Genomic DNA, 14,122 nt, shown 5'->3' on the forward strand with positions numbered 1-14,122 from the left:
ATCGATGGTTTCACTGTTGATGATCCTGGTGAGGTAGTTGATAAACAATGAGTATTTTGCATTTACATTCACACATGAGGAATTCTTTAGGGAAGAGGAGGTCAGAAGCTTATCTAACTCAAGCAAGGAGCTAAATGATTTTGTAATAACTGAGAGCAAAGTAGAAGAGAAACTATCTAAGTTAAACATAAGAGAAGCACTTGGGGGTGGATTCCCATCCAGTTATATTAAAGATTGCATCAAAGGAAGTGAGCAGGCCTTTACTCATAATTATGAGAGCTTAGACTCAGGAGAGGTCCACATGGACTGGAGATGTGCAAATAAAAAAAAAAAAAAAAAAAAGAAAAGGTAAAGTGCAGCCATTATCAACTCACTGCAGGATGGAAGCCTCCTCAAAAATTCATGCTGAGAGAAATGGACCATAATCTGCCACGATAGTCCAGTGCGGGTTGGCAGATCGACCGTATTCAGCAGTCAGGATCTTGAACCCTGGTCTACTCAAAGAGCGTGTGCTACTGCACTCCCGCTCCTGACCACTCGGCTATGGAAAATGTGTCCCCCCCAATTCACAAAGGGGGATCAAAGGGTGACATGAGTAATTATAGACCAGTTAGGTTAACATAATTACTCATGGCACCCTGGGAAAAATATAGAGTCACTGGTTAAAGATGCGTTGCAGGATCATCTAGACAAGACTGCAGTAATAATTCAGACACAGCATGGGTTTGTTAGGGGAAAGTCTTGTCTGACAAATTTGATTGGATACTATGATATGCTCACAAAGGAACTGGATGCAAAAAATAATTTTGATATCATATACTTGTATTTTAGGAAAGCTTTTCATACCATTGCACATGGAAGACTACTGTACAAATAGGAGTAGTATGGCATTAAGGGCAAGTTTTGTTTTCTGCATTTATCAATGATATTGATGAAGGTATATCACGGTTAATGTCAAAGTTTGCAGACGATATGACGGTTGGCAGGGTTGTTAATGACAATACACTACTGCAACAGAATCTAGAAAAGTTGAGCAGATGGGCTGAGAGGTGGCAACTGAAGTTTAATATTGACAAAAGTAAAGTGCTGCATATGGGGAGCAGTATTCTCAGAGTAAGTACCAACTGTATGGCACTGCACTCAGGATAGTGGAGAATGAAAAGGATCTGGGAGTAATTGTGCAAGTCAGATATGAAGTTTTCTGAACAGTGCAGACAGGCTGCAAGAGCTCTTGGTGTCGTGTCAGTGATATATACAGGAATTTTTCTAGCAGGGATAAGGAGGTGATTATCTCCTTGTTTAAAGCAAATCGTCAAGCCACACCTTGAGTACTGCAGACAGGTCTGGAGGCCTCATTTTATGAAGGATCTAAAGCTGCTGAAAGTGCAACAGAGAAGGATATAGAGAAGGGCAAAGAGACTGGTGAGTGGAACAAAGGGTTTCCATTACCAAGAAAGGCTTAAGTTCTGCAAATTGCTGTGTCGGGAGACTAGCGCCTGTGAGATGATTTGATTGAGATGTATAAGACCTTGGATGGTTTGAGCAAACTCAATGCTGATGGGATTCTTTGTCCTGCTCAGATTACTCACCTGAGGGAACATAAATTAAGGAAAGGCAGTCGTAGAACAGATGTGCAGAAACTAGACAAGCATTTGGAGATGATGGATGGGTGAAATGGGAAAGTTTTTTTTTTGTTTTTTTTTTGCTGATGCTATACAGGCAGGCCTCGATTAACGTGATTAATTCGTCCCGCGAGCACATCGTGCAAAACGGAAACACGTTAATCGAATATCATAACCAATAGGAAAAATTATAATTGGTCCTTGACCTTCTGGAATGTCCATAAAGAATTTTAAAAATACCTTTTAAATAACTTTTTAACTGTATATAATGTAAAAGATAATGAAAATAATATGGAATTAAATGTTTATTGCATAAAACAGCGGTTCTTAAACTGTGCGTCGCGGAATATTTTAAATTTTCAAGGGAAACAGCGATACTCAACATCTGTCGGACCGTGCAAACTACTAGCTCGAGGCAGTTCACAGTTTCAGCATTTCTTATTAAGTTGTTTGGACCTAACTACTAAACGAAACTGTTAGGTATTTCTTTTGGTCTGGGTACGCCTTGAAAAAATTACTGAGACATTAAAGCTGCCATGAACCGAGAAACTTTGGAAACCTCTGACATAAAATACACAATGAAGAAATTACTGTTGTGGAAACATTTGAACAGTGTTGACTTCCCCTTTTCATCAATCAATTTCCGATAGCCGGCAACAATTTCCTCTGGGCCCTGGCGAAATAAATATCATAGAGAACATCAAACTTTATGTTTGAGGTTCTATGCGATACGAAAGATTTCATCTAATTCTTTTACCGTTATCTCCTTCGCGGTAACATTTTCATCTGGCTCATTTAAAAATTTGACTTTATTAGCAGGAGATAAACACGTCTTCTTCCGATGGTTGATAGAACACACAGAGGCAGGGCAGCAGGCAAACATTTGTTTATTGACCGTACGACTCGCGGTAAGCTTAACGCACGATTCAAATCTTTTTCAACTATTGCATAAAAAAAAAAAAAGATCACATTAACTGGAAATTTGCATCGTGTAAAGTGGTATCATTTTTCAAATAACGTTAACTGAATATCGTGTTAATCAAACTCGCGTTATGTGAGGCCTAGCTGTATAAGCTTGCTTTCTTATGCCTCTCATATTCCTCTACTAATGCCACAAAACAAAAGCCTTTGTTTCAAATCCTGTAATCCCACCTGGTGATATATCTGCATATGATACAAAAAAAGCTCCTAATGGATAAATTATTCTTCAAATAGACTTTCTTTTCATTTTGAGTCCTTTTGTTACACATTGGACTTGCCTGGATGACCATACAATTTTATAAAACACTCAAACACTGCCTTTACATTCATATTGTCTGTAGAAGTCCATTTCCTTCCACTTCTGTTTTTATGGTGACACAAAATTGAACTTTTTAAGCTTATTCACCAAAGAGAAACACTATCTGCTTGGTTAGTGGATCTTTACTGAACTTAACCTGGAAAGGAATGTTCATATAAAATTTTCACACTTCATGTAAAATTTTCACCAATTTTGCCTACTCCTTAACAGAAATAATGCTCTACAATAAAAACCTTTTCTTTAACAGGATCTAGTAAACAAACTTCTCATTCTCAGCTATAACTAAGGCCAGACTAACACAATGTCCAGTGTTTTGGCATTATTTGCCAAACTTCAGTATACTTTATTCTGGGCCACACTATACATATCAGCTTTGTATTATTAAGCATTATTTCATGTCAATTTCACTTTTTGCAAAGTTAAAAACTGCACATAGTGGACAAACAAAATTGGAAACCTAGTCACATAAGTAGAGTCAGAATGAATATAGCATCGAGCCATCTAAGTCCTGCAGTGACAATACATCTTGTAAGACTGAAAGACACCACCCCAAAGACAAGAAGATAAACTGTACACATAATGAAGATGACTAGAGGACTATTATGCAGCCTACAGTATTCAAGCCTAGAAACTCTCAAAGGGGCCCAGCTGAGACCTTAATATTATTTCATTAAGTAATTAAATTCATTTTTAATGATCAACAAAAACACTTAAAATAAAAATTTTTTTTCTTTCTATACATTAAAACAATTTTCCTCCTAGTGATATTTATTCAGCCAATGAGAGAAGAGGGATGTAGGTTACGTGGTAATACGTAACAAGTACTAAAATACATAACAGAAGCTTGTTTTACTGTGGTAAAACAAGCTTCTGTTTTAGCATGATCATGCTAGATGAACCAAGTGCTCGCACTTTGTTTATCTAGCATGATCACGCAGTACCATTCTTGATTTCCATATGTAACGTTTTTATGTATTCATAGCTGAGGAAGAGAGACATGGTGTCAAACGCTTCTGTATTTTATTTTATTTTATCAAAAGAAGCAAGTGCAGCGAGCAGGGGGGCAAAGCCTCCCTAGTATTTTATTAATTTTTTTTAATCTTAGTGATTTATTATATGTTAAAATTGACTTGTTGCTTTCGCACATACAAAGCAATGGGGGGACCTATCATGCACTTAGCACTAGGAACCAACTAACCCAAACACAAGTGGGGGGGCTGTATACACTTTGAAATGGTTTACGGAAAAGTGCCCCCCCACATTTCCCCCACCTGCATTTCGCCTCTCACATTTCGCCCCCAGTAGATAATGAGTAGGCTACAGAAATGTACATACTGTACAGTCAACTCTCGATAACTCGAATTTTTATTGAAGTCCCAGCCCCTTTAGTGGAGATTCCATGTTAAACTCTCTCGATTACTCGAACTGAACTTCCGACAACTCTAACTTTTCCGAACAAATTTTCAAAATGACATTTGTGTACAAATTGTCACGTAGCTTTTAAACTAATTTCTCCCCTTTTGTATGTCTTCAGGGTTCTCTTTCCATTGTGAAAGAGATTAACTGGAACTGTTAATCCTTTCACAATGGAAAGAATACATACTTGACCACGAGGGTGATAGTCACGTGGCTAGTGATGGACATGTGGGAGGGAACAGTGACTAATCTTATTGGAGTCTTTTCGGTAACAAGTGAATCTTGTTCTGATTTGTCTAAATTCAAACAATAAAAGTTCCTGCATCTGGCTCTCCTCACATTTCGTGGCACAGTCGACAGCGCACATTTGCTGTTTTCGCCGCCTCCACAGAGAAGTAAGATACAGAGTGGACTCTTGCTCAAAAAATGTTCAATTCAAAAACATTCCACTTGCAAAGGGCGTGTTTGGAAGGCCCAGTTGTGAAAATCATAACTAAACATAACCAGGCAGCTCAAGCTGCAAGGTCGGAAGCATTGCAATTGATTGGTCAAATACAGTAACATGCAACAACCACGAACGAACGGCCACAGCAAATTGTTGCATCGGTTATTGCAGAGGCTCATACCAATGTCACGGCATTACTTCCTAAAAAGGATTCACTTAAACGAACCATTCGTCATGTTCGATGCAACAATGGTACTCCTGCTTTACCGAGCAATCTCCAGGACTTAGTAATTGCACAAAATTATCAAGAAATTATTATCAATGGCAATGTACAACACTTTTTAATTATATTATAAATCAACAAGGGATTACCTTTATTTTAGATATAGGAAGCTTCTTTTCCAACTCTCCTAGTCCAACTCGCTAATAATTCTTGAGGATGGCGATATTAGCATTAGCATAGGCATTTGATGCAAGAAAGCAAGCTTATGCAGCATCAGCCAAAAAAAAAAAAAAGAAAAAACCACTTCCACTTCACCCCTCTGTTCGTTCAAAATACCTGTCCAGCTGAGCCTTAAACTTATTTAGGCTATCAACCTCCACCACAAAGGATGGAAGTCTGTTCCACCAACCAACCACCCGCTGGCTAAAGGCAAATTTCCGCACGTCTATCCTACATCTGTCTTTCCTCAATTTGAATTTATGCCCTCTCAGGTGATTTTTCTGAGCTAGAGGAAGAATCCCATCAGCATTGAGCATGCTTAAACCATTCAAGGCTTTATACACCTCTATCAGATCACCTCGCTGGTGCCTAGTCTCCAGACACTGTAATTTGCAAAACTTAAGCCTTTCTTCGTAAGAGCACCCCTTTGTTCCATTCACTAATCTTGTTGCCCTTCTCTGTACTCGTTCCAGCAGCTCTACATCCTTCTTGAAATGAGGCCTCCAGACCTGTATGCAGTACTCTAGGTGTGGCCTGACCATCGCCTTATACAATGGAATAATCACCTCCTTATCCCTGCTGGAAAAATTCCTGTATATCATTGACAATACTCCATGAGCTACTCTTGCAGCCCGTCTGCACTGCTCAGAGAACTTCATATCTGCCTGCACAACCACCCCCAAGTCCCTTTCATTCTCTACCACTGTCAGTGTTGTACCACAGAGTTGGATACGTTGCTCTGGGGTTGCTGTTTCCCATGTGTAGTACTTTACATTTGTCAATGTTAAACTTCATTTGCCACCTCTCAGCCCATCTTCTCAACCTTTCCAGATTCTGTTGCAGCAGCATAGTGTCAGTAGTGTCCTTGACAACCCTGCCAACCTTTGTATCGTCTGCAAACTTGGACATTAAGCCCGATATACCATCATCAATATCATTTATAAATACAGAAAACAATAATGGACCCAACACTGAGCCCTGAGGGACTTCACTAATAACATTCTCAGGACAAACTGCTCCCGGGTTGCATGCTTATTTTTTCCACTAGTAACAATCTTCAGTTATTGGCACGTAGACAGGAGTGGTTTTCTGATGGAACAAGAAGTATGCTGCAATTTCTGCTAGAATCAAAAGAATAGTCCAAGATTTTCAAAATCGTAATGTGATTGATTACCTTAGAGGCAATGCATACAACTTCACGAGTTTTAAACAATAATAATGTGCATTTATTCTATGATTGATTACCTTTGATTTGATTACCTTTACCTTTGATTGATTCATTCTATTAAAACAAAATAAATTAGAACTAATAAAAAATTAGGTGTATTATTTACATTTCTATAGCCTATTCATTATCTACTGGGGGTGAAATGTGTCGGGGGCAAAATGTGGGAGACGAAATGGAGGGGGCGAAATGTGGGGGGAAACTTTTCCGGATCCCTTTGCAATAGGGGTCCTTGGTAACTCTCCATGCCACTGAAGATGACTGAGACATTATGAACAGTTTGTGCACCAAAATCTGGCCGTGGTACCCTGCTCTGTGAAGGTCCCATCAGACCATTCCATAGTTTCTTCACTATTTTCTCCTGTTCTACTTCAATCTTGACTAAATCCCCTTCCCAAACAACACCACCACCCTTGTGATATATTTGTTAACATATCATATCACAATTCTCTTTGAACTGATGTCACCTTCAAGAGAATTGCCTTGTGACGTGCTAATATTTTTGTAACATTTACCATTAATTCAATGTTGTAACCTGGGTGTTTCCATTTTACCATCCAAAACCTATAGATATGTCCAAAATTTAATAAAAATTAAGTAGAAATTAAATTATACAACATACTTTTATATACTTTAAACATTCTTTGAATCCTGAAGCTAATTGGGTAACAACATCCTTGTGATCATCTAAAAGTGTGCGGAGCATTTCACTATAGCGCTTTTCAGTTTCAAAGTCAGCAATCTAAAAATTATAAAAATATTAAAATATCACTGAAAATAAATTACTTTTATTTAAATAATTTAAAACTAACAATGTTTTTTTAATACTTTCACTGATAAGCATATTTATGCAGAGTACCTCCAAAAAACACTTGTAGCAGCATGAGTTCATTATGGGAGGTCATGCTGACCAAGGTGATAAATTACTATGATATAGTTATTAAGTAGTTGAACATCTAGGCTTTAGTAAAGCTTTTGATAGTGTCCCTCATGAACGTCTGCTATATAAACTGGAAGAATTTAAGATATAATCTCAAATTCTTCCAGTTTATATAGTTTATTTATCTCAAATTTGAGATAAAATCTCTAGCATAGAATCTTACTGGTAAGATTCTATGCTGGGTTGCAGGCTAGCTAAAAGATAAGAAGCAGAAGGGTGGACTGGCATAACAAGTGTGGTCCCTCAGGGATCAGTGTTGTATCTTGGATGCCTTCGTCAATTAAACTGACAAAGGTATCCAATGTAAGCTATCAAAGTTTGCTAATGATGTGAATTTGTGGTTAAAAATCTGAGCCAGGCCATGTTGCTTAAAAAAAAAAAAAAAAAAAAAAAAAAAGACTTGGATCAGTTGCATATATGGACCAGAAAAATGTACTAATGAAAAAAAAAAAAAAAAAGTATTCTGTATGCATGAAAGATATGTGACAACACCTTTGACAAAAATCAGAACAGTTGTAAAATCGAACTAGAACCGAAGTTATGAACAATGTAATGTTATGTTATGTTCAAGCCCGCTACAAACTCTATTGAATCAAATGTTAGTGAATGAGTTAGCATCATTAGCATTATTTAGGAAGTATCGGACGTGAGCATTAGCTCATACCTGCTACTTCCTAAATAACGTAAAATGTTAATTTCATCGGTTTTACTTCAGTCTAAAATAACAATGTAACGTTTTATGCTCACGCCCACTACTTACTCTACCGAAATTTTCCACAGAAACTTGAAACAGGAACTCCCAGATGAAGAACCAACTTCTCACATAATCCCTAAATTCCAAACAAAACCCAGAGCTGGGCACACCATTAACTGGGTCTTTGAGCTGTCACCCAAGGCCTGGAAGATCCTCTCCCAACAAACAAGAATTTACATCAACTGGGGCAGCCACCGCTTTAGGGAGCATGTAGCCGTCCCCAAATGTTTCAGGTGCTGCCGTTTCGGCCACACCACGCACACGTGCAGGCAAAATCTTCCCACCTGTGGCCACTGTGCCGAAATGGGGCATGAATACGCTACATGTCCCAAAAAGTCTCAACCTCCCACATGTGCCAATTGCAAGGCCCTAAAAGTGCCAGCCAACCATTCGCTCCGTGACAGCAGTTGCCCAGTTTATCTCAAAGCCAGAAGTGCTCAACAATCAAGAATAGAATATGGGGAGTAACAGACCAAACCTAAATACCCACACTGTGAAAATAGCACAACATAACGCTCAGAGGGCCAAGGCTGTTGCTGCACAACTGGTCAAAAAGGCAGATGAAGAGAACTTAGATGTGCTGCTGCTTCAGGAGCCATACACTCATGACAAGGAGGTAAAAGGCTACCCCTTAAGATTTAAAGTGGTCCAGGTTGATGGTGACACACCCTGGGCCGCGATCGTCGTTCGCAATCCCGAACTGACTGTCACCAAAATCACTGATCTGTGTACTAGCTGGGCTGTGTGCGCCCATGTAATTTCACCACTGGGGCAATTCTACTTAGTTTCGATATACTGTCGACCGGGGGAAGATATTCTTCCTGCCACCCGATATCTACAGACCATCCAGCTACAAATGCCAAATGCTAAACTCATTATAGGGGCTGATGTTAACTGCAGGTCCCCAGCCTGGCACAGCCGAACTCAAAATCACAGAGGAAATAGAAATGGCCAACGTCTTGAGGACTACTTGTCTAACAGCAACCTGGTCATTCTAAACAAACCTAACTGCCTGCCAACTTTCTCCAGTACCCTGTGGGAAGCTACAATAGATATCACCTTAGCCTCAAGCTCCATTGCTCAGCACCTTGCTTCCTGGACAGTCCGTGAGGACTGGACCACCTCTGACCACAGGGTACTAACCTTCCAACTACACCGTTCACTAGTCACACAACCAACCAACCGAACTCAACAAAGAAGATATGCCCTGAATAAGGCTGACTGGAACCTTTTTAAGGAGGAATTGACCAGTGCAGCCAGCCGCTTCAATCCTAGCGGCCTCAGCCCAGACCAGCATCAATGTGCAATTACACAGCTCGTCAGTAATGCTGCAAACAAGGCTATCAAAAAGAAGAGATTCACACCTGGTGCTGTCCCCTGGTGGTCACCTGAACTCCAGGCTCTTAGACGCGAAGTCATTTACCGACGAAAACGCTATCAACGTGCAAGAAGAACATGGCCTCCAGAAGAAACAGAGGCTTTACTGCAGCAATATCGAGTGACCAGGAACCAGTATACCACAACAATAAAACAGCGCAAAAGGCGCTCATGGGAAGCCCTGGTAAGCACTGAAGGGAACGCCAATCCCTGGGGGATTGTGTACAAAGTGACCACTAACAAGCTTCCCAGAGGCGAGGTCGTATCAACCACAAAATTACCGAACGGACTGTATACCAGATCGTGGCAAGATACTATCAATAATATTTTAGACGCTACATTTCAGCAGCCTGCTGACCCACACACACCGGAACAGCTACAGCTCTGCATGGAAAATGAAACATATCACACAACTGCAATTGAAGAACCCTTCACCACAACCGAGCTCAACTTAGCTGCATCTAGAATCAGAAACAAGAAGGCTCCGGGCAGAGACATGCTCGATCCAGAAATCGTCCAGAAGGCCATTGAACTTATTCCCACTACAATACTCAACCTGTTAAACCACTGTCTCCACCAAGGATTCTTCCCCACACAATGGAGGACTGCAATCCTTAGACTTATATTGAAGAATGCAACCAAACCACATGATCTGCCACAATCTTACCGGCCCATTGCACTGCTGCCAGTCTTCAGCAAACTTCTCGAAAGGATGATCTCCCATAGAATAGAAGCCCACTACAATGACGCTGGTCTCTCCTCACCTAAGCAGTACGGTTTCCGGAAAGGACGCTCCACGATTGATGCACTGGAAACAATCATTGAAGCTGCTACCAACTGCAACTCCAAATACTTTCTACTAATCTCCTTTGACTTTGCTGGTGCCTTCGATTCCCTCTGGTGGCCCAGCGTCCTGGGCAGACTCCGAAGAGCGCATGTCCCAGAAAACTTATATAGATGCATCAAGACCTATCTCCAGGACCGGCGAGTTGTCGTGTCTGCTCCCCACTGCAGTGTCTCCAGACCAGTCTTCAGGGGATGCCCTCAGGGATCTGTCCTGGGGCCTCTCCTCTGGAATCTGGTGCTGGATGATTTCCTGAACACCAAACTCAACAATGTACAAACCCAGGCCTATGCAGATGACCTGGTCATGCTCTTTTCTGCCAATAACAGAACCCAACTAGAAGCAACTGCCAACCAGGCCATCTCCACCCTTCAAGCTTGGGCAGAGCATAACAACCTAAAGATCTCCCCAGAGAAAACCAATTCGATCCTACTAAAAGGCACCCTTGATTTGAGAAGACCACCCCAAATCAAGGTCAATGGTGTTACAGTAAAACTAAAAACAGAGCTTAAATATCTAGGTTTGATCTTAGACAAAAACCTTTCCTTCACTCCTCATCTAGACCAACTCAGGATTAAGATCAGGAAGTATGCTGCCCAAGTCTCAAGAGTTGCCCGGAAGGACTGGGGCTTAAAGAAGAGAACGCTGTCACTCTTCTATAAGGCAGTTTTCATCCCGGTTATCACCTATGCTTCTGGAGTCTGGTACAAGAAGGCCAATACCGTAGTAAACAGATCGCGCCTAGGAACTATCCAGCGCTCTCTTCTCCTTCTGTCCTCGCGTGCTTGTCGCACTGTCAGCACCCATGCGCTACAGGTCCTCACTGGATCTCTTCCACTGGACCTGGAGATTGTTCGTCATGGGTTGCTCTACCAAATAGCCAAAGGAAGAGCAGTTACTTGTGCAGGTTTCACCACTGACCCAGCAAATAATAGAAACGCTGAAAAGATGAGACTTAATGAACATCTAACAGACACCTGGCAAGAAAGATGGCAGACATCAACTAAAGGCGCTGTCACCAAAAGATTCCTCCCTGATGTCAGGGCCTTCTACCCCCTCACACCTGTCTGGTTTTCACCAGGACTCTATGCTACCTACCTCCTCACTGGGCATGGCTCCTTCCAGAAAAAACTACATGACTTCAGAATTTCAGACTCACCCCGCTGCCACTGTGGAGAGGATCAGACGTGGGAGCACCTTGCCCACAGCTGTGAAATCTACGAGGACTTCAGGAGGATCCTAATAACAAAACTACGCTTCAACTACCAAAATCAAGAACACCTCACCCTACAGAATGAAGAAACTTACCGAGCTCTGACTCAATTTGCAATGGACTTATTTACCAGGCAGAAAGCACTACCACCACCTTAGTATCCGAATCAATAGGTCATAACAACCATGACTGCCAATTGTTGCTATTCATCATTGAGCCATGAATGCTAATGCCTTGAACCAACTTGCACAAGACTTGACCAGCAGTGCAATCAAAGACAGGGTCCACACATACTTTGACAAATTCCTCATCATTGATTCCTGGACAAACTTTTCTCGACCAGACGTGACACATCTCATCAAGAAGAGGCCTAGCATCGATCCCTGGACTTGACCATTAATCTTGGACTCCTGGTTTTGACCACCCCCACTGTTCGTTCTGATGGACTACTGGACCAGCCTTCAGTCTGGATGCGACAAAGACTCACCAAATGGAGTCCCAATGACGGCACCTGAACTAGACCTTACTGAACATGACCCATCCACCATAGCAGCACTCACACTGCTGGATTTCCAGCAAGTTGTCGGCTGAAAAACTGACTGGCCGTGCTAGCTGTACCTACCCTGAACTTGCGGGGTATATCTCACTCTCATTTTTTTTTTTTTTTTTTTTTTTTTTTCCGGCTTTCTTCTGTTTCCTGCCATCCGTTCTTTACTCCCCCCCCTATTTTTCTCTTACAGAATGATTTTTTTTTTTTTTTTATTTATTATTATTATTTTTTATTTTTATTTATTTATTTTTTTGTGGGGAGGTGGTTTTCGTCCACCCGCCACCCCACTCTTCTCTCTGGTGAGGCGTTGGGCATGCCACACTGTCATCAGGGGCCATCTTCTCTATTGGCCCCTTTCTTCTGTTTCCTACCCTCCAGTCTTTTTGCCTTCCTCCCTTACTTTTCTCTTGCACAACGTTTTTTTTTTTTTTTTTTTTAGTTTATATATATATATATATTTGTGTGTGGGTGTGTGTGTATATATATTTTTATATACACACACACTCATGCACCCACAGGTCTAAATCTAAAAACATCAAAATTACTGCCCGACCTATTTGGCCCTAGAACAAGTTATCAGCGAACAACCCTACGCTCTGTTAAAATTACAACCGTTGCTCAAGAAACAGCGATCATCTCATTCTTAAATCTGGTCCTAGCCACTGAAATCCCAGGAAAGTAGGTGGCAGGACCCGCCAGAGTACTCTAGCTACAGTGGTACACCCGGTCAGCCTCCCCGTGGCATGGTGTGGTAATGTCGGGTCCCACTAGGGGCTCGGCGGCTAATAGACCGGAGGAACAAAGGGCACAACACAATACACAGCACATGACCCCCACACACTTCAAATCTCTGGCCCCGATACAATGTACACCCGCGGAGATGGGAGAAATCCCAGGAGCCGTTAGACACTAACATACCTTATACCTTATACTTACTCTACCTAATCAACGTTAGTGACTAAATCAGTGTCATTTGGAAAGTGATGTAATTCGCATAATTTCTGTTTCACATTTTTGCCAATGGGCTGAACACTGACTGTTGAATGGAAATTTAGTGGGTCCTGCCAAAGATGTTTTCACATCAAGAATCAATGTTAGTGACTGCACAAGTGTCATTTAGGAAGTTACATGATATGCATCATTTCTGCTTCACATTTTCGTGAAAAAATTGGTTTTATTTCAGTCCGAAATTTAGTAGGTGTCACAAAGATGTTTTCACATCAAAAATGGTGACTAAAGTTTAATGCTTCTAAAAGATAAGGTTATGCATTCCGGCAACAGAAATTTGTTTATAAGCAACTGGAGTTGCTTATAAACTGACTGGGGAGGGGGAAGGGCTAAAATTGGTTAAGATGAAAAAGACTTAGGTGTTATGATTCAATCTGACATGAAATTTTCAATGCAATGTGAACAGGTAGCCAGGCAGGCACATGGTGTCCTGTCTATAATTTAGAAGGCTTTGCTAGTAGGGAGAATGACATCATTATCCCTCCTTACAAGATAATGGTTAGACTGCACTTGGAATATTGTATTCCGGTCTGGCGAGTGCATCTAAAGAAAAGACATAGAACTTCTGCAAAGAGTTCAGAAAACAGCAACCAAATTGCTAGTAATGTAGGTACAAAGAATGGCCTAGAAGATGTGAGGTGCAAAGTTTGACAATTGGACATCTAAGGGAAGATCTAATTGAGGCATATAAGGCAGTGAATGGATTAAGGAAAATGAATGAGAGAGAGAGAGAGAGAGAGAGAGGTTTGTTCTTTCTCATGGATGAGACACCAACAACAGGGCAAATGTAAAATCTCAGGGAATAACAGAAGACAAACTCATGAAGTTCACCTACAGGCAGTAGGACACCAAACACTGGAATATGGGAATAGTATGAAAATGTTTGCTTCAATACATCATTCAGCTTTACTAATATCATTTAATTCAGACAGTGTTGGCATTATTAGCAAGAATCTGGCAGTTACCACTTGGTATATTAGGGTTGG

General features: G+C 41.0%; 1 protein-coding gene across 1 annotated transcript in view; it reads right to left on the bottom strand.

Moving 5' to 3' along the window:
• LOC150085132 (branched-chain alpha-ketoacid dehydrogenase kinase-like) overlaps positions 1-14,122 on the bottom strand; it is a 275,984-nt gene that overhangs the window by 118,087 nt on the left and 143,775 nt on the right. The window contains exon 6 of the mRNA XM_090373887.1: positions 7,073-7,192. Within this exon, the coding sequence (XP_090230013.1) occupies positions 7,073-7,192 (120 nt within the window). The remainder of the gene's footprint in view (positions 1-7,072; positions 7,193-14,122) is intronic.

Source organism: Mastigoproctus giganteus, chromosome 5 (genome assembly GCF_048544385.1).
Source record: "Mastigoproctus giganteus isolate SK-2022 chromosome 5, ASM4854438v1, whole genome shotgun sequence".
In the NCBI taxonomy this organism is placed as follows: Eukaryota; Metazoa; Arthropoda; class Arachnida; order Uropygi; family Thelyphonidae; genus Mastigoproctus; species Mastigoproctus giganteus.